Below are 20,616 nucleotides of genomic sequence, written 5' to 3' on the forward strand. Positions count from 1 at the left end.
TAGCGCTTGAACATTGTTTTATCGGAGTTAAGCTGCTTTCTCTTTTTGGCCTGTGTTTGTTTTCTCTTCAGCAGAATTAATCTTAGGTGATGCGCGAGCGCTTTCTTTCTTTGGGGAAGCTAGCTCACAGTTAGCTAACGGTTGCCAATGTGCTCTGCAGAATCAATTTATTGTAACTTTTGTCGGTGTATTGAGCGGATAATTAAATATTTAAGGTATTAAACAGGAGCATAGTTCACATTTCGCGCTGAAACCCCAGTTTTTAATTGTCAAATACTATCGGAGTGCACGAACAGTGTGCTAACTGACGCATGTTGTGATGTCATTATTGTGCGACACATAATCGGCATGTTTGGAAGTGTTTTACTGGTTTGTTTGGAAACAGTGAATTTTCACCCTACAGCTAAGTTTTAACCAAAATGTGCAGTAAATATCGCCTGTGTTTCTTAATTTAGATTAACAGGTAGGCGTGGCTTCCATTACCTGTGTGCTAAGTGTTGTATCTCGTCTGATTTATTCGGTGTACATGAAATTAAGGTGATCAACAAGATCTGTGCAGACTGCAGCCCAGTCTGTCCCTGCTGCCACCATGGCCTTTGTGCCTGCGCCCAGCCCCACTGTGGTGGACCAGACCACACTTATGAAGAAGTACCTGCAGTTTGTGGCAGCACTCACAGATACGAATACACGTAAGTTAATAGACTTCAATGTATATCATGAGTAGTCTCAAAAGTCTAAAAATGGGATAAAACCGCCCTAAAATTGTGCTGGTCTTGAAAAAATCTATTTATATTTAGTCAAATGTATAATATCAAATGCAGGTTGTGTAAGTTAATTGTTTATTTATTTTGTGAGACAGTAAACACACACCGTATGAGTTTGGTGATGTTTGTAAAAAGCTTCATCCAACAGTAATCCAACAAACACAGGTGATGTAATTTATGTATTATTTGTCAGTTATTAGGAGTACTGCAAAGTTGTACGTGCAATAAGAGGTAATAAAGATGAATGAAAAGATTCATATTCAGATATAAAGGAAAGTTATTGTAATATTTACTGGTTGAAATTGTATAGTTAAAGTTGCAAATCCAAAGCAGTGCCTGTCTCATACACCGCAGTTACTAGACTTATGTTATTGCACTGGATATTCTGTTTTACTAATTGTCAACAACAACAAAAAAATAAGATTGTTCAGTTGAGGTACCTGTGCTTCGTATGGGCGATGTGATGAGAGCGATATGCTTTAGTCCAGTCAAGGGTACGAGTGTGTGGGAGAGTGCTTGTTTGTGTGGGTGTGTGTGAGTCTGTTTCTTCATGTACCCTTTGATGCATCTGGACGCTGAAAGTAAAACTGATAAGATCTGAGAGCCCCTGCTGAGCACACGGAGACAGCCGTGAAAAGTGGAACTATATCATTAGCAAGCTTGATTAATGGTGACACTCTGTCCTTCAACTTCCAGCTGATGAAACTAAGCTGAAGATGATGCAGGAGGTCAGCGAGAACTTTGAGGTAAGTTTGATGAATGCTTTTAGTTTGTGATGGAGTGGATTCATTTCCTTTGTCTCTGAAGATGGATTATAATGGATTTTTAAAGGGTTTTATGGATCTCATTAAAGTGTAATTTTGTAAGATTTTTATTGACCAGTGAATGAAACTTTAGAGACATACCTCATGTTTCTGGTGTATTAAAGTAAGCATGCAGAAACAAATACAAAGTTGCACAGCAGTGACACATTCATATTGACCTGAGCCTTAATATATCTTGAACTTGTCAATTTCAGAATGTGACATCTTCACCTCAATACTCCACCTTCCTGGAACACATCATTCCTCGCTTTCTCACATTTCTTCAGGATGGAGAGGTGCAGTTTCTTCAAGAAAAACCTACACAGGTACGTGGCTAAAGACAAGTACACGGGCTTCTTCCTGCACTCGCCAATGTTATTCTATTTTTAGTCTACTATCCTTAGAGGAATTCTGTTTATAAAATAATAACTAAGAAATAACTCTTTATAGCCATGTTTGAATTAAAATAGTAATTTAATGTTTTTTCCATCAGTTGTAGAAAATGATTCTGGTACACAAATGATGCAAATTCATTTAAGCACTGCCCTGAAATGAATGAATGTGACTAGATTGCATCAAATTATTTGAGTGTATACATGACTGGATTATTAATTTTAAAATGTTATTCACTTGTTCAGCAATTAAGGAAGCTAGTGCTGGAAATCATCCACCGCATTCCAACAAATGAACACCTTCGTCCACACACCAAAAACATCCTGTCTGTGATGTTCCGCTTTCTGGAGGTATGAGTTCTGTTTTTTTTCACAACATTGTACATTGCATGTTTAATGTAGTTTCCGATTTATTGAGATACTTTAAAACTACAGTGTGAATTTTTTTACTGCCAGTAGTTTTAATAGCCTGATTTTCTAGTAGCTGTTTCCTTCCAAAGCTACGCAAATTCACATAATTTGATGGTAACTTCATATAAAACACCTGCTTAATGCTGCAGAATTAGTTTCTTTTTATGACTAATTATCCCATATAGATAGGAGCTATTTCTTGGCCATTTCACGTTCACATTTTTGCTTTTTTTCCCCCCCAGATTGAAAGTGAAGAAAATGTGCTGATATGCCTTCGCATCATTATTGAACTCCACAAACAGTTCCGCCCCCCAATCTCTCAGGAGGTGAGCCTATATTTATTAACCTTTATTTCTGGAGTTATGAAAGAATTTTACAAAGTGATATTGATATAGCTGTCTTCAACATGAATTCTATTAATTTAATTCAAACTAATTGCCTATTTAAATCTGTCATATTGTTTCCCTGACCTTTTGTACATGTGATTATAGCAGATGAATCATTTTGTAAACATTCAGACAGTCATAACTACCGTAATTTCCGGACTATAAGCCGCTACTTTTTTCTCACGCTTTGGACCCTGCGGCTTATACACACGTGGACAAAATTGTTGGTACCCCTCAGTTAAAGAAGGAAAAACCCACAATTCTCACTGAAATCACTTGAAACTCACAAAAGTAACAATAAATAAAAATTTATTGAAAATTAAATAATCAAAATCAGCCATCACTTTTGAATTGTTGATTAACATAATTATTTAAAAAAAACAAACTAATGAAATAGGGCTGGACAAAAATGATGGTACCCATAACTTAATATTTTGTTGCACAACCTTTTGAGGCAATCACTGCAATTAAACGATTTCTGTATTTGTCAATGAGCGTTCTGCAGCTGTCAACAGGTATTCTGGCCCACTCCTCATGAGCAAACAGCTCCAGTTGTCTCAGGTTTGATGGGTGTCTTCTCCAAATGGCATGTTTCAGCTCCTTCCACATATGTTCAATGGGATTCAGATCTGGGCTCATAGAAGGCCACTTTAGAATAGTCCAACGCTTTTCTCTCAGCCATTCTTGGGTGTTTTTGGCTGTGTGTTTTGGATCGTTGTCCTGTTGGAAGACCCATGACCTGCGACTGAGACCAAGCTTTCTGACACTAGGCAGCACATTTCTCTCCAGAATGCCTTGATAGTCTTCAGATTTCATCGTACCTTGCACACTTTCAAGACACCCTGTGCCAGATGCAGCAAAGCAGCCCCAAAACATTACTGAGCCTCCTCCATGTTTCACCGTAGGGACAGTGTTCTTTTCTTCGTATGCTTGGTTTTTGAGTCTATGAACATAGAGTTGATGTGCCTTACCAAAAAGCTCCAGTTTGGTCTCATCTGTCCAAAGGACATTCTCCCAGAAGCTTTGTGGCTTGTCAACATGCATTTTTGCAAATTCCAGTCTGGCTTTTTTATGAGTTTTTTTCAGCAGTGGTGTCCTCCTTGGTCGTCTCCCATGAAGTCCACTTTGGCTCAAACAACGACGAATGGTGCGATCTGACACTGATGTACCTTGGCCTTGGAGTTCACCTTTAATTTCTTTGGAGGTTGCTCTGGGCTCTTTGGATACAATTCGAACGATCCGTCTCTTCAATTTGTCATCAATTTTCCTCTTGCGGCCACGTCCAGGGAGGTTGGCTACTGTCCCGTGGGTCTTGAACTTCTGAATAATATGAGCCACTGTTGTCACAGGAACTTCAAGCTGTTTAGAGATGGTCTTATAGCCTTTACCTTTAAGATGTTTGTCTGTAATTTTTTTTCGGATGTCCTGGGACAATTCTCTCCTTCGCTTTCTGTTGTCCATGTTCAGTGTGGTACACACCTTTTCACCAAACAGCAGGGTGACTACTTGTCTCCCTTTAAATAGGCAGACTGACTGATTATGAGTTTGGAAACACCTGTGATGTCAATTAAATGACACACCTGAGTTAATCATGTCACTCTGGTCAAATAGTTTTCAATCTTTTATAGAGGTACCATCATTTTTGTCCAGGCCTGTTTCATTAGTTTGTTTTTTTAAATAATTATGTTAATCAACAATTCAAAAGTAATGGCTGTTTTTGATTATTTAATTTTCAATAAATTTTTATTTATTGTTACTTTTGTGAGTTTCAAGTGATTTCAGTGAGAATTGTGGGTTTTTCCTTCTTTAACTGAGGGGTACCAACAATTTTGTCCACGTGTGTACAACGATGCGGCTAAGCTAAGCACGCTAGCGCTACCCGAGGCTGCCCAACCACGGTTCGGTGGCCGGCAGAATCGGGTCGGTAACACAGCTTTTAAGTTAAAGGCAATTGATCTGCCTGTCGTAGAATGAAATAGAACTGCTGCCCGTTAGCTTGGCATCAATGAATCAATGGTGAGACGTTGGAGTTGGCAGCGTGAACTGACTCGATGCGTTTCACTGCCATGTTGCAGGCATTGTTTGGAAAAAAGTATATATTTAATTACAAGTTAAATATCTCATGTTACAACATGGACACTTGCGGCTTATATATGTACAAAACTTTTTTTCTTTTTAAATTTAGTGGGTGCAGCTTATATTCAGGTGCGCTCCATAGTCCGGAAATTACGGTACTATCTAATCCCCTAGTGTAAACAGTGACCATTTACAAATATGATCAATGACAAATGATAGGGTAAGCAGCACATATGTTATGCCTAATAAACAGTTGGTCTCCTCTGATGCTTTATGCAAATAGGAACATTTGAACATTTTTGGATCAACATGTTTTCTTTAATCCTCTTTTCTCAGATCCACCACTTTTTGGACTTTGTTAAGCAAATATACAAAGACCTTCCTAAAGTTGTCGTAAGTACAGCCTCCACAGCAGATGGCTTTATTTACACTGAAGAAGTGTTCTGGTGTGTGTGTGTGTGTGTGTGTGTGTGTGTGTGTGTGTGTGTGTGTGTGTGTGTGTGTGTGTGTGTGTGTGTGTGTGTGTGTGTGTGTGTGTGTGTGTGTGTGTGTGTGTGTGTGTGTGTGTGTGTGTGTTTTTCCTTACTGGAAGCACTTCATAACTTGCCACTGTCTTGTTTTCTTTACTGTCTGTCATCCTTTCCATCTGTCTTTCTTTCTTCTTACCTCGCTGACATTCCTAATTTTCTTCTCTTTTCTTTGAATGTTGCTCCCTCCAGGCCAGGTACTTTGAGAATCCGCAGGTAATAGCAGAAAACACAGTTCCCTCTCCAGAAATGGTGGGAATGATCACATCAGTGTTGGTTAAGACTGCACCAGAGAGGGAAGACAGCGAGACACGAACAGTAAGATAACAGCTTTTAGACGTTTACATCTCCATTCTGTTGTTGTAGTTAATACTGCGTACTCTTTACAGTACTGAATGTAACCAGTGGATGGTAGTGGTGCGCTGTTTGGAGACAATAACAGGAGAGAGTGTGAAACTGCGGTAGTGCTCAAAGATAAAACACATTCTGCTCCTTTTTAGCAGTGACCTGTTTCACATTTGTAGCCAGAAAACTGCTATAAATGAAACTATTCTAATTATTTTAACAATAATAAACAACCCTGTGTTTAAGGAACACTACATTCTTCTAAACCATGCAATTATTATTTTTTGAATGTGACACTGCAGTTAATGTCTGTCTTACCGAGAAACACAGTCCTGAATTGAATGTCAATTAGATGTCGATTCTTTCTCCTAAAATGAGTGGACTTTTCTTTAAATGAGAAACAGTCCCGGATTTGTGTTGTTGTGGGGAAAAAAAATCTTGAAAATGTGCAAGAACTGTAAATAGAGCAGGGTTGTTGGAAAATCTCTTTTAAAACTTGAATAGTTCTCCAGTTCTTTAGATGGCAATTTTGTAGTTGCCGGAATCAGTTTTTGTATCCAACAGTTACGCCACTCGCGCCTCACAGTCTTCTCGTCCCGTTTCTCCTTTTGTTTCTGCCTCAAGCACACCATCATCCCACGAGGGTCCTTGTCTCTGAAGGTGCTGGCAGAGCTGCCAATCATAGTGGTGCTGATGTATCAAGTGAGTGAAATACTCCCGGACTTCTCTAAATACAACTGTCTTTTTACACAGCATCTGCTAACGTTGTTCAGTGAAAAGGAAAACAAATCAGTAAAAGAGTTACGACTAAATGTGACATCTGCTTCTTATGTTAAATTGAATGTGTGAAACATCAGGTGCAAACACCAAGGAAACATATACAGAACTGAATTAGAAGGTTTGGTTTAAAATACTGGAGGTGAAAGTTAACTTGCCATTTTTTTTACATATTACTCATCTGCAGTTTTTGGTAATTGGAGTAGAAATGTTTATATATATTATGCGTATCAGAATTAGTTTTCTTATTAACTGAAGGTTTGTGTTTGCTCTTCCCCTACAGCTGTATAAGCTGAACATTCACAATGTGGTGTCAGAGTTTGTACCCCTCATCATGAACACCATCATGCTGCAGGTGTCTCCACAGGCAAGGTAAAAGGCATGTGTGTGTCAGTGCACGCTTCTATGCATATGAGCTGTGCAAGTTTCTCTCAGATAGGAGTTTGAGTTTGCCTTAAACAAATTTCCTTTTTACTTTACAGCCTTTTAAAGGGATTTGGGCGTGTTTAAGAGTTACTTCTTTTTTTTTTCTTTTTTTTTGCACTAAGTTTGTTGATAGTGTTGCTCAGCACTTTGCCTGCTAAAGCCAGGGTTGAAATCCATTTGGGAAATTTAAAATTGTAGAAATTGGCATAGCAGGAGGTGAAACCTCTCAGGGGGGGAGGGGGGAGGAGTTGTGTTTAGCATTCCAAACAGCAGGGAAATGGAGCAAAGTTAATTTAGAAAAAATACCTCAGTAGTCTCTGGCAGGTGTAGAGAGTTTCTTCTGCATTCATTAACAGCTGTTACGCAAGCAAAAAAGTCACCCATACAGTACGACTCCAACATGTACATCCACAGTTTCAACCTCTGTAACTGCCTCTACTGCAGGTAAACAGCATCATTAATGGTTTTGATGGGACTAAATCTTTTTTGTATGTGAATTGGTTCCTTCGTAGGCAACACAAGCTGTATAACAAGGAGTTGTATGCAGACTTCATCGCTGCCCAGATCAAGACTCTGTCATTTCTGGCCTACATCATCCGAATCTACCAGGTATGCTGATAGTGAGGTGTTGTATCAGCCCCGACCAGTGAATGGCTGAAATGAGTCATCCTGCCTTAAAGAAGAAATAGTCGTCATTTGAAACTGACAGCATTTCATTTGCATCTTTGTGTGCTCATAAAGTGATTCAAGCAGACGTATTTTGAAGTTTTGTTTTTTTTTTTTCTGGCTATCATTTGTGTTTGTGGGTGTCAGGTGATTGGCAGGAAGCAGTGTAATATAATTTGAATATAAAAACACTAAAATTCGGAAGAATACTGATAAAAATGACTTTGAAAATTAAATTACGACTTTAAGTTTTTCACACTGAACAAGACTTAACGGTTCAAATAGCTTCCTCTGAAACAGTCTCCTGGTATGCCGACTGTGTAAATGAACGTTATCGCGAATAGCGTAAAAGACCATAAAAACTCCGCCAATTGGTGCAGACATGAAAAAACACTGATAAAACCGCATAACTTTTAACCCACCAAGAAAAATTCTATTAGTTATAGTAGTGCGCTGTTGTTTTTTCTGCTACATACACACTGTCTGATTCAATTAAAATGAAAGATGTAAATATATAAATGTGTGGGTTTTTTAAGGTGCAAAACAAGCCTTGGAATACTGTAATTAAAAAAAAAAATCATAATCAGTTGTCATATTTTGTGTTTTTCCTCCCTGTTAGGACCTGGTAGGGAAGTACTCTCAACAGATGGTAAAGGGCATGCTGCAGCTGCTGTCCAACTGCCCCTCTGAGACTGCTCACCTCCGCAAGGAACTGCTCATTGCAGCCAAACACATCCTCACAACTGACCTACGCAGCCGTATGTATACGCACAAATACTAATGCATTCGCACACAGATGCATCTAAACTAATGCTACATGCTATAATGAGGAGGGTGATTGCATTTTTTTTGTACCAGCTCAAAGTTTTTAATCCACAATGCATATCAGCTTTTTATTTCTTAGCACCAGAAGCTTAAGAAACTTTGAGTCTAATTGAAGTTTAATGTGTCTTTTTTTCCTCATCAAAACATTAGCAGTTTGGATTCTTTCTAAGACACACTTCACTTTTGACATTTCACGCTTCTGAAATAACGTTTTTATTAGCTGTCAAACTGTAGCTGTAGAACCTCCTTTTGATTTGGTGACTGAGAGGTGAAAGTGAGACTGAATGAAATGGAATAAAAGCTCACCCATCCATCAGTGAAATCTTTAGACAACGTCACACTTTGGGTGATTTTTCTCAGTTATACTGCGAATTACTTCTGCCTCTGCAGCTCAGAACATTTTCAGTGATTTAGCTTATTTTCTGAAAGAGATTTGACACTGTATAGTTGCAGGAAAGTGAAGAAATGATCTAACCACAATTAGGTGTTCTTTTCTTTATTCTGTGGGTGTCACTGTGTAAGAGGTTCACTGTGCTATGGTTATGTCACAAACCAAGCAGATTTAGTTTTTTATTCATATAGAATGTATAAATCTAACCTATCTTATTTCTAATGAAAGGTTCAAATTTCAGACTATTTTTTTTCACCCATCAACTATGCTCTGAGGCACACCTAACATATTTGAATCCTTTATGTTAACATATGTATTTCTTTTTTGTGTTCTAGAGTTCATCCCGTGTATGGACAAACTTTTTGATGAATCCATCCTGATTGGTTCTGGCTACACCGCTCGAGAGACTCTTAGGTAAGTTCTTTGTAAGTGTACTCACGATCATTAGAAATCCTTGGTGTCAGTGCCGTCTCTTTCTCTCATGGATGATTTCTCAGCCAGGTGCAGGTTAGGCGTCCTAGCATATTAATCAGGCAGTTCTCAGTGCTGCAGAAATTCTCTGGGAAGCTGACTGCAACACTGCAGCACAGATCACACTGTCAAGTTGTCATGTACCCCCACATCTCCAGAGGGCATGCTGCCTGCACATCCTCCCTCCGTTTGATTTTAAAACATCCTTGACCCTCCTCAGTTGCCAAACTAGCTCGCCTCATCAACAAAATAGCTGTCATTTCACATTAGTATTACATAGGAAACAGGGCAGTTGGATGAAATCTGGCAGGACTATCAGTGTCACTCATCAGCTCACCTTCTCTCTCCCTTTCTCTATTATCCCAAAGCTCCTTTTCATCTCTGTGAAGCTTGTCCTGTCTTCAGATTCCCTGATTTCTGCCTTTTAGAAAATGTTGGTTCACTGAAACACAGTCTTTTCAGTTTTTACTCATATTCAGAAATGATATATGAGTATAATTCTACGCGAAATGTCACAGCTACATATCTGTCTTTTTTCCAGACCTTTGGCTTACAGCACACTAGCCGACTTGGTACACCATGTTCGTCAGAACTTGCCCCTGACAGATTTATCCCTAGCTGTGCAGCTCTTCGCCAAGAACATAGATGACGAGTCGCTTCCCAGCAACATTCAGACCATGTCCTGTAAGCTGCTACTCAACCTGGTGGACTGTATCCGCTCCAAGTCAGAACAGGAGAACGGCAATGGACGGGACATCCTGATGAGGATGCTGGAGGTTGGCAGCACAGATCGAGGATTAGTAGAAAAGACATTTATGTATTTTTAGATGTAAATGGAAAGGTGTTGACTTTTCCCCCCATTGTCCTCGTCTTATTACCCAGGTCTTTGTGCTGAAGTTTCACACCATCGCTCGCTACCAACTTGTCTCCATATTCAAGAAGTGCAAACCTCAGTCAGAGATGGGTGTAGTCGACTCGGGGGCATTACCTGGGGTACCAGCCACACCCACTCCATCCACCACTCCTGCCCTTCCACCACCTGCTCCTCCTACTCCTGTCACAGCAGCACCTGCACCACCAGCAACGCCCTTTGACCGGCCTGGTGAAAAGGAAGACAAGCAGACGTTTCAGGTGTCGGACTGCCGCAGCTTAGTCAAGACTTTGGTTTGTGGAGTGAAGACAATTACTTGGGGCATTACATCTTGCAAAGCCCCTGGAGGTGAGAGGACACAGAAATACATTTCGTTTATAGGTCTGAATTTATTTGTACAGCTGTTTTAAAAAAAAAAGCATTTTGCACAAAGTCCACAAGAGAACACTGACACAAATTTATTAACATAACTAATATATTATAGATGAAGCACCGATAAAAATAGGCATTAGGGAACTGAGGAAATGCTATCATATATATATATATACATGGAATGTGGAAGCACTAATTATGTAGTGTTTGAGTGCCCAGAAAAGTGCTATATAAATCTAATTCAATATTATTATTATTATTATTACTAAAGGCAGAATAAATCAGAATTTCTGAAATCTATTTTGTTATTTGTTGAATGCACAAATGACACCTCTTAAAACCAAATACACTTTAACTAGGATCACCCACATTTAACCTTGTTGTACTGTCAGACACTTAAAAAACATCTAGAAATGTGACCGGTGTAAAAATGCAGCTCTACTTGTTTCTACTTATTTGATGAGGGAAGTCAAGACTTCATCAAAATCTGGGCTTACCCGCATGCAATGTTTCATTTTTGTGTTGTTTGCTTTCAGAGGCTCAATTTATCCCCAACAAGCAGCTCCAGCCAAAGGAGACCCAAATCTACATTAAGCTGGTTAAATATGCTATGCAGGCCTTGGACATCTACCAGGTACAACCCAAGAGCAAACAAAAACTGTACCACTAGGGTTTTTGCAGTAGAGTTTTTGATATACTCTGGTAGGCATAGATTTTAGAAAGCTTGTGAAACAAAAAATAAATAATAAAAGATAAGTAAGAAATGACTGAGATAGCATAGAATCTGTAAACAAAACACTGTATCAGCTCCCATGTCTCTCCTGTCCAGGTGCAGGTTGCCAATAACCAACAGACGTATATCAGAGTGGCCAACTGCCAGACTGTGCGCATGAAGGAGGAGAAAGAGGTTCTGGAGCATTTTGCCGGCGTCTTCACCATGATGAACCCGCTCACCTTCAAGGAGATTTTCCAGACCACTGTACCATACATGGTGGAGAGGATCTCCAAGAACTATGCATTGCAGGTACATGCTAATTCTGTAAACAATAAATGTATCAATGTTTGGTTTGTATCGGGGCGATAGAGTGCGTACATAGAAGTTCAAATTGTAAGATTTTTGTGTTGATTCTCCGTTTCTGTTGCTGTTTTCTAGATTGTGGCCAATTCTTTCCTGGCCAACCTGTCAACATCTGCTCTATTTGCCACCATCCTAGTAGAGTATCTTCTTGAAAGACTGCCAGAGATGGGCTCCAATGTTGAGCTCTCGAACCTCTACCTCAAGCTCTTCAAGCTGGTCTTTGGCTCAGTGTCACTGTTTGCTGCTGAGAATGAGCAGATGCTCAAGGTAAATGTTTTTCTGTTATTCTTTTGTAACATCGTGTCTTTTTTTCCCACCTTCGCCTTTCTTTACAGTTTTGACTATCCTCCTTTCCTCAGCCACACCTCCACAAGATAGTGAACAGTTCTATGGAGCTGGCCCAGTCAGCTAAGGAGCCATACAACTACTTCCTGCTTCTCAGGGCTCTTTTCCGCTCTATTGGTGGAGGCAGCCATGACCTTCTTTACCAGGAGTTCCTACCTCTTCTACCCAACTTGCTGCAAGGTGAAAATTCCCAAATCCTTACTCTGAAATGGACATAAGTCAAGTACGGAAAAGTAGACCCCCCTGTAGTTCTTCCATTCACACCAAATTTCCAATCTCCTCTTCCCATTAGGCCTGAACATGCTGCAGAGTGGTCTACACAAGCAGCACATGAAGGACCTGTTTGTGGAGTTGTGTTTGACCGTGCCAGTGCGTCTGAGCTCCTTGCTGCCCTACCTGCCGATGCTAATGGATCCTCTCGTGTCTGCCCTCAACGGCTCTCAGACTCTGGTCAGTCAGGGCCTTCGTACCCTGGAGCTGTGTGTGGATAACCTGCAGCCTGATTTCCTCTACGACCACATTCAGCCTGTGAGGGCTGAGCTCATGCAGGTGGGGGCTTGTTTTTGTAATAATGGTCAATTAATATGCAGCCCATTGAAGTTTTTATTGTGATGACAAAAATAAAAAAATGCTATTATGTAAGTTTGTTTTTTTTTACATGGAAAGTATGCAATAAATCAATTAATCATTCTCAATCAGTTAGCTTCTCTGCCCTCTAGTGGTGATGGAAGGCATAGCAATAATTGCAGACAACACACAAGATGACTCACCAGCCTCTGTATGAAAAACACTGTTCACACCTGCAGCTTAGCTTGATTTATAACTGCAATTCTGTTCAGGTTGCTACTAATTTTAAGTTATTCTTTCAGCTAACTTTTTGCTGATATCTGACAGGTAGTGACTTTAGACATCACAGTTTTGACAGAGATGAGCTGTTCTTGTAGAGATTTGCGGTGATCGATGTAACGGCCTTCCCTTTTCAAGACTAACACTTACTTATCTCCTTCTTACACTGTGCCCCAGGCCTTGTGGCGCACCCTCCGTAATCCTGCCGAAAGCATCTCCCACGTAGCTTACCGGGTGTTGGGAAAATTCGGAGGCAGCAATAGGAAGATGCTGAAAGAGTCTCAGAGACTACATTATGTGGTGACAGAGGTCCAAGGGCCCAGCATCAAGGCCGAATTCACTGACTGCAAAGCGTCCATACAACTACCGATGGAGAAGGTAAGATATGGTGATGTGCATAACATCCTCTATTGTGTCCAAGTTTTGGAATGAAACACTGGCGAAAACCAGTTTAACTTTTCTCTCTTCCCCTTTTTACCTTTGCATTTTACTTTCGAAAGAGAGAATTAAACATAAAAGAGCTTGATATTCCTCATTATTGTTCTCCACTGAGAGCAATATATCTTTGTCACAGGCTTGTGTGTGTGAGAGAGAAAGTGAGTGAGGAGATGTGTGTGTCCTCCAGGTAATTAAATTCATCTCTTGTTTCTCCTCCTCATCCCCAGTCAGTAATCATCAATCTAGTGTGGGCCACCTTGACGGCATTATTTACTCTCACTAATGGCTGCTGCTTCTTCTTGGCTATCAGTCTGTGTGTTTGCCATCATCATGGGCGCGGGCAACACACAGACAAACCCACACATGCACAGGCTAAAGGCACGAATCTGTAGCAGCAGCCATACGGTTCGTTGGTACATTAGGGAAAGGCAGCTTGAAGTGCTGTAAGGTAGACGAAGAGATCAAGTAACAGTGATGTGAATAACTTGGAGGTAGTACATCATGTAAAAACACACATGGGATTTGAGCTGCGTATCTTCTCTATTCTCCTTTTGCCTTTGAAGCTGTTCCAATTCCCTTTTACCTCCTGTATCTTGCTTTTTTTACTGACCTTTTCAGAAATGTTCCCCTTTAAGTCCATACTCTTTAATGACCTATAGATAAAGTTCTTTCTTTCAACTTTTCTGTCCAAAATATTTTTGAACACTTTAAATGTATCTCTAACTCCAAGTATTACAGTACTTGAGCTCTGATACTGAAATATTCTGATGTCCTAATATACTGGCAGGTCTACAATTCAATTATGCGGTACCATCATCTCCTCTCACCCACCCTCAATTGTTGCATTCCTCCTCATCTTCCACTCTCTGTTCTGAGTGGCATTAATTAGTTCATTTTCTCCCTTTTAAGCGCCTGGCTGCTGTGGCTTGTCAGCCCGTAATGTAGAGATGATAATGACCTTTGCTCGACCAGATGGCACTTTGCGTTACTTCTGGCAATTAATCACACATATAGCATATGCAATTTAATTCCCATATTAATAATGTGAGAGTATTGGCATTTTTCTTTATAGTTTTTTTTGTTTAAAGAAAAAAAAAAGCAATGGTTAAGATTTTGAAGTCCGTGCTGTGTTTCCTCTAAGGCAATCGAGACAGCCCTGGATTGTCTGAAGAGTGCTAACACTGAGCCGTACTACAGACGACAGGCCTGGGAGGTCATTAAGTGTTTCCTGGTGGCAATGACCAGTCTGGATGACAACAAGCACGCTCTCTACCAGCTTCTGTCTCATCCTAAGTGAGTAAGCATTCTGGGTTTGAGTTTGGTGTGTTATGTGTTGTTCTTTTACATTGAGGAAGTATTATCTTTTTTCAGTGGATAATTAAATCTCTGGAATTAATGTAGCTACTATGACCTGACAGATTTTACTGTTTTGCGTTACGTGCTACTGGGGATTACGTTTTAATACTAGATTTTTACTTCTGCATTATATCTACACATAGCCCATGGATGATGCCTGTGCTGTTGTGACAATTTATACTTGTGCTTTGTAGAGCTGTGAAAGTTCTGAAATGTCAAATTAATTGCCAACTATAAGTTAATAATTACTAATAGAGTAATTGTTTTGACTCTTTGTAAAGAAAAAATTTTAAAATTGCTTTTACTCTGGGTTCTTAAATTTGAATGCTTTCTGGTCTCTGTCCTCCTCTATGACAGTAAAATGATTATCTTCAGGTTGTGGGCAAAATAAGACAGTTGTCATGTTCAGCTATCAACTTTGACATTTTTAAAAATCTTTTCCAGACATGTTACAGACCAAACTAATTACACAATTATTACATGAAAAAAGAGGACAGTTCAATCATCAGTGAAAGTAATTATGAGTTACAGCCATAATGTGCTGGTATGTCATTCTGCAGTTACACTGCCAAAATGATAATTATCTGTGCGTTTTCTTAGCCACAGTGTTGTATTTCTTTGTGTTCTTCAAACAATGGAGTCTGAATTGGCCATAAGTGAAACTTTAGTGTTCCCAATTGATAGGAGTTGATAAAGATGTATCTCACGTGTTTGCGTTTGAGTCCTGACACAGTTAAGCCTCTGATCGATCACTCCCCTGGTTCTATCTTTACTTGACTCAACTTGACCTTGGCCTCTACTCTTGCCACACCTTTTCTGTCTTGCCCTCTCCTAATCCGCCCTCCCCACCAGGTCCACATACACATCGTTCCCTATCCCCGTCACATCTTCCTGCCTTGCTACCTGCTTACATGTCCTGCTTTCTAACTTCTACATCACATCTTTGCTACACACTGCTTCATCAATTCCCTCTCAAGAGCGAGTATTGCTAATTACACGTTTGCGGGCCACCCACCTCCTGGCAGGCTTCACCGAAAGGCAGAAAGGCATACATGAACAGACGAACGGGAATGGGGGTGGTTGTCGGGTGGGTTAGTCACATTACCATCATTGATCCCCGGGCAGGGGCTAATTGACTTTCCCCTGTCTGTTTATACTACACCATGCCCCGTACACTCTCCCGTCATTATGTGCTAACATTCAAATGCACACAAATACATTGTTGTGCACATGGGGATAATGAAGTGTGTCAGTTATGATCAAGGGGGCTGTGCCTGCCGCCTCTTCAGACGTCTCGGATTTGCAGTGTTCTTTTTCTCTTGAAAGAGTTTGTCTGCTTTTTTTCCTGCCTCTCTGCCTCCCTTCATCATCCTCCAACTATATCTCTCTCTGCCTCAGTACCTCGTCAATGTTAAAACAGAAGAAGAAAAAAGACACATAGAGCAATGCATGAAATGTCAAATTGGCAGCATGGAGCAGCTCGGAGTGGCATGCTCCTGAACGAGCGAAGGGCAATTGATCTGACATTCTGTTGACCATGCCACCCACCACTTTCTCCACCCCTGCATGCCCCCCTGCTGCACCTCCTACCCCTCCCTCCACCCCTCCCCCTCCAAAGAGCAGTTTTTTAAAATGGCAATAATAAAATGAAGCGATCCATCAGGTCCGCCCCTGGCGTGTGGCATTATAAAACACAAGCTCAAGCATGGAGAAAACAGCTGCTCAATCACACCACAGCCTAGTTGCCTTCAGCGGCCGTAAATAACAAAAATACCAACAGGGGACAAAAATGAAGGAAGAAGAATAGAAAGGCGGAATGAACAAAGAGGAGGCAGAATATTTAAGGACAAAGAATTAAAAGTATGGGCTTGACAGAAAAGCAATAGACATGGATCCCTATTTTCAAATATTGTGTGAATGGACTGAGCACACACCGTTGCATGATTTTTGGCCTTCCATCTTCATTAACATTTCACTGCCACTGCCACTACCACATGTTCATTTGTTGTCCTAGTTAACATGTAGTGATCTCATTCATCGTGCGGTTTTCTCCCCCTGTTAGTTTTGCCGAGAAGTGGATCCCCAATGTCATCATCTCTCACCGATATAAAGCGCAAGACACGCCTGCCCGCAGAACATTTGAACAGGCCCTGACTGGGGCATTCATGTCTGCTGTGATAAAGGACCTGAGGCCCAGCGCACTGCCCTTTGTAGCCAGCCTGATTCGCCATTATACCATGGTCGCTGTGGCCCAGCAGTGTGGTAAGGGACTGGTGCTCTTCCTACTCGCTACATCTAATATTAGCTGGCATTTTTTCCCAGCTGCTCAAGAAAATTATTCTCTTTCCAATTTTTGTCTTTCTCTGATTTCATTACAAGTCTGTCTTTTTAATTCTCTACGTGACCCAACATATAACAGAAATTTATAGGTTACATCTCAGGGTCTATAGTAAGATTTGTGATTAACATTACATGCAATTCTTTTCCACTTGTCCTGCTCCTTCAACCCAGGTCCTTTTCTGCTGCCGTGCTACCAGCTGGGCAGCCAGCCAAGCACAGCCATGTTCCACAGTGAGGAGAACGGCTCAAAGGGCATGGATCCGCTGGTTCTGATTGATGCCATAGCTATCTGTATGGCCTACGAGGAGAAGGAGCTGTGTAAGATTGGAGAAGTGGCCCTGGCTGTCATCTTTGATGTGGCCAGCATCATCCTTGGCTCCAAGGAGAGGGTAAGTCAGTGGGAGGAGGGTGTTGGAGGGTTCACTTATTTGTCAGTCTGACATTGTTGCTGCATTTCTTCTGCAAATCTGTTGAAAACTGCCATTAAGACTATTAAGAGAGTTTTTCTTGCCGTATTTTGTGCAAAATCAACCTTCTGGAAACAAATATTCTGACACTGATCATTCCTAATTTGAGCTGACCGTCTGCCACACTTGTGATAAAGTTCTGTACATTTTTGTCATTTCATAATTATCCTGTTTTTAGTTTATGGCTTCATATGTGTATGACTTTCAAATGGGAATCACCCTGTCATCTACAACCCCAGGCATGCCAGCTGCCCTTGTTCTCCTACATCGTGGAGCGTCTTTGTGCCTGCTGCTATGAGCAGGCCTGGTATGCCAAGCTCGGTGGCGTCGTGTCCATAAAGTTCTTGATGGAGAGACTGCCTCTGATCTGGGTGCTCCAGAACCAGCTCACCTTTCTCAAAGCCCTGCTCTTTGTCATGATGGACCTCACAGGAGAGGTGGGAGCAAATGTGTGCACAATCTATTACTTGGCAAATAATTTCAGAAGGAGTAAATGTAACGTTGACACACTTCTGTCGATTACCATAATTATTTGTGCAAAACTTTCCCTGCTTTTCATCTTTAGTTGACTTCTGCTGACATTCTTGCTGCAGGTGTGCTGTAACAATTCCTCTGTCCTGTCATAGCACTGCTCCTGTCCTGCTAAGGCATTACACTCATTATCTTCTTGATTTTCACACAGGTGTCAAATGGAGCAGTAGCCATGGCGAAGACCACCCTGGAGCAGTTGCTGGTTCGCTGTGCCACTCCACTGAAAGATGAAGAAAAGACCGAAGAGCTCCTGGCCGCCCAGGACAAGTCTTTCCACATGGTTACCCATGATCTGGTCCGCGAGGTCACCTCCCCCAATTCCACTGTTAGAAAGCAGGCCATGCACTCGTTGCAGGTGCTTGCCCAGGTCACTGGCAAGAGTGTTACTGTCATCATGGAGCCGCACAAAGAGGTGAAAGATGAAAAGTTGTCTTTAAATGGATGTGATGATGTATTGTTGTGCTAGACACTTAAAATGCACTTGTTTTATGAGCTTGAACACAATTTGGTTATCTTAGTAAGTGTTCTATGTTTTTCTTTTTCATTTTTTTATTATACCATCTCGGTTCTTTAGCAATATTATTAATATGATATTCACACCAATAAAGCATATTAAATTGTGAATACTGAAAATTGTGTCCCATTACCCCAGTTTGAATCCTTGTCAGTATCTCAGTTTTATATTCAAAGCTGCAATATTTCTTTTTATCAGTAAGTGATTTCTTCATCCAGAAGAGGGTGGACACAGTTGGTGAATAATAATTTCATCTTTGCACTCTAAGTGCGCTGGAGAAGAGTGCCAGCTTAAAGGCAAAAATATAAATGTAACGTGACGAAATGAGGCCCCTGTTTCAATATTTTTTTTTCTCTCTTCAGGTTTTGCAAGACATGGTTCCCCCCAAGAAACACCTGCTTCGTCACCAGCCTGCCAACGCCCAGATCGGGCTGATGGAGGGCAACACCTTCTGCACCACCCTGCAGCCACGACTCTTCACAATGGACCTCAATGTCATGGAGCACAAGGTCTTTTACACAGAGGTATGCAAGATGTAGAGTTGATCATCACTGAGAATATTGACTTTCCTTATTGGTGGTTTTAAAAAAAAAGAAGAAAAAAAGTAGTTTGTTTTTATGTTGTGTATGAGCACACATTTCGCCATGCCACATCTTTGTATTAAACAAGCATTTAAGAGAAATCGCAGTAAGTGTGACAAGTGCTTTGACCTAGTTTCAGGTTATTGATCTATTGATCTCTGCCCGTTTTTTTTTTCATTGACCTTCGTTATTTTTTCCTTCTGTCTAGCTGTTGAACCTGTGCGAGGCCGAGGATGCGGCTCTGATGAAGCTGCCGTGTTATAAGAGCCTTCCCTCCCTGGTTCCTCTACGCATTGCTGCCCTCAGTAAGTTGGCCTCACAGTGCACCATTATTTTTTTCTTGTAATGTAGTTGGCTAGTAATGCTTTTCCTTTGACATCATTACTTGGTGCTCTGGATGCAGCCATTAGCTAAATACCTTCAAGTATAGTCCTCCACCTTATCTCTGGGGAAGATCTGACTTATTGTTCTTTTTTTCTTTTATCAGAAAGGAAGTGATGAATGTTGTTCATATTCTTTATCCTACTTAGATGCCCTTGCAGCCTGTAACTACTTGCCACAGTCCAGAGAGAAGATCATTGCTGCTCTGTTCAAAGCCCTCAACTCCACCAACAATGAACTGCAGGAAGCGGGCGAGGCGTGCATGAGGAAGGTCAGTGTGAATGTTCTCGTCCTTTTGGGTAGGCTTTGTTATTGGTTGAAATATGATGGTAACACATTGAATCTTTCAGGTAAATTATACAATTTAAATAGTTTTTGCCCCTTAAATCAATCAACTTTATCAATCATCTCTGGCCTGTTTTTGTTATTGAGCAGACATTTCTAAGACGTGAACATTTTCTTGTGTTTCTATAATTATTAAGTCGGATTGCAATATCATAATGTTATCTTATGGAAAGGCCTGGAGGACTATTTACTGCTTGTTTCTGTTCAAGACAATGCTGTGGATATTTTCAGGGACACTCCATTTTTAAATGCTCATTTTCACATTGCAAAATCTCTGCCCCCTTGTCACTTTGTAATACTCAATTTTTGTTAAACTGCTTTTATGTTAGTAGCTTTGCATTAACAGTCGCTTTGTGTTTTTTCATTGATTTGGTATTCATTTGTTTATATTACTTTATCATTTAGAAAGCGCATATATTTCTTATGTCACTTGCTTCCACTCCCCTGGAGCAAAATCTAAGCCCGAGACCTGCAGACATAGCCTTTCTAAATCTGGATTAGTCTGTTCACTACAAGATTCGACAAGTAAATTTGGTCTCACCCTTTAAATCTTTTCCAAAATCACATTTTCTACACCTTTGAAATGGCTTAGATCAGCCCTACCGCACCTTTTGATTTTTCTATTTGTTTAAGTATAGTTTTTCATTATCTTGTTTTCCATTGTCCTCTCCTTTGCTGTGTTTTATCTGTGTCACTCGTGTCATTTGCCATCTTAGAAGTTCTTTGTTAATCCTCCCCTCATACCATTTCCCCTCCCACTTATCTTCATGTGGACCTCCCTCTGCTTTATCACACTCTCCCTGAACCAGCCCTGCCTCTATTCATCAAAGTATCCATACCATCTTAGCCTCTATCAATCTACTCAAAGCTCTTTATTACTTTATTTTCCTT

The 20,616-nt window shown here is 40.6% G+C and overlaps 1 protein-coding gene across 3 annotated transcripts in view; it reads left to right on the forward strand.

The window, feature by feature from the left end:
- The window catches only part of trrap (transformation/transcription domain-associated protein), a 90,717-nt gene that overhangs the window by 1,780 nt on the left and 68,321 nt on the right, over positions 1-20,616 (forward strand). For all 3 annotated transcript variants that reach the window (XM_051939411.1, XM_022204907.2, XM_022204908.2), the window contains exons 2-29: positions 538-689; positions 1,461-1,510; positions 1,783-1,893; positions 2,206-2,310; positions 2,613-2,696; positions 5,169-5,225; positions 5,552-5,677; positions 6,329-6,406; positions 6,765-6,853; positions 7,420-7,516; positions 8,193-8,331; positions 9,125-9,203; positions 9,802-10,036; positions 10,143-10,479; positions 11,040-11,137; positions 11,333-11,527; positions 11,657-11,848; positions 11,941-12,106; positions 12,219-12,475; positions 12,950-13,150; positions 14,352-14,503; positions 16,629-16,828; positions 17,078-17,295; positions 17,613-17,810; positions 18,056-18,316; positions 18,781-18,942; positions 19,208-19,304; positions 19,530-19,651. In XM_051939411.1, coding sequence (XP_051795371.1) covers positions 590-689; positions 1,461-1,510; positions 1,783-1,893; positions 2,206-2,310; positions 2,613-2,696; positions 5,169-5,225; positions 5,552-5,677; positions 6,329-6,406; positions 6,765-6,853; positions 7,420-7,516; positions 8,193-8,331; positions 9,125-9,203; positions 9,802-10,036; positions 10,143-10,479; positions 11,040-11,137; positions 11,333-11,527; positions 11,657-11,848; positions 11,941-12,106; positions 12,219-12,475; positions 12,950-13,150; positions 14,352-14,503; positions 16,629-16,828; positions 17,078-17,295; positions 17,613-17,810; positions 18,056-18,316; positions 18,781-18,942; positions 19,208-19,304; positions 19,530-19,651 — 4,206 coding nt within the window. In that variant the 5' untranslated portion in view covers positions 538-589. The remainder of the gene's footprint in view (positions 1-537; positions 690-1,460; positions 1,511-1,782; positions 1,894-2,205; positions 2,311-2,612; positions 2,697-5,168; positions 5,226-5,551; positions 5,678-6,328; positions 6,407-6,764; positions 6,854-7,419; positions 7,517-8,192; positions 8,332-9,124; positions 9,204-9,801; positions 10,037-10,142; positions 10,480-11,039; positions 11,138-11,332; positions 11,528-11,656; positions 11,849-11,940; positions 12,107-12,218; positions 12,476-12,949; positions 13,151-14,351; positions 14,504-16,628; positions 16,829-17,077; positions 17,296-17,612; positions 17,811-18,055; positions 18,317-18,780; positions 18,943-19,207; positions 19,305-19,529; positions 19,652-20,616) is intronic.

This window comes from Acanthochromis polyacanthus, chromosome 19, assembly GCF_021347895.1.
Source record: "Acanthochromis polyacanthus isolate Apoly-LR-REF ecotype Palm Island chromosome 19, KAUST_Apoly_ChrSc, whole genome shotgun sequence".
NCBI lineage: Eukaryota > Metazoa > Chordata > Actinopteri > Pomacentridae > Acanthochromis > Acanthochromis polyacanthus.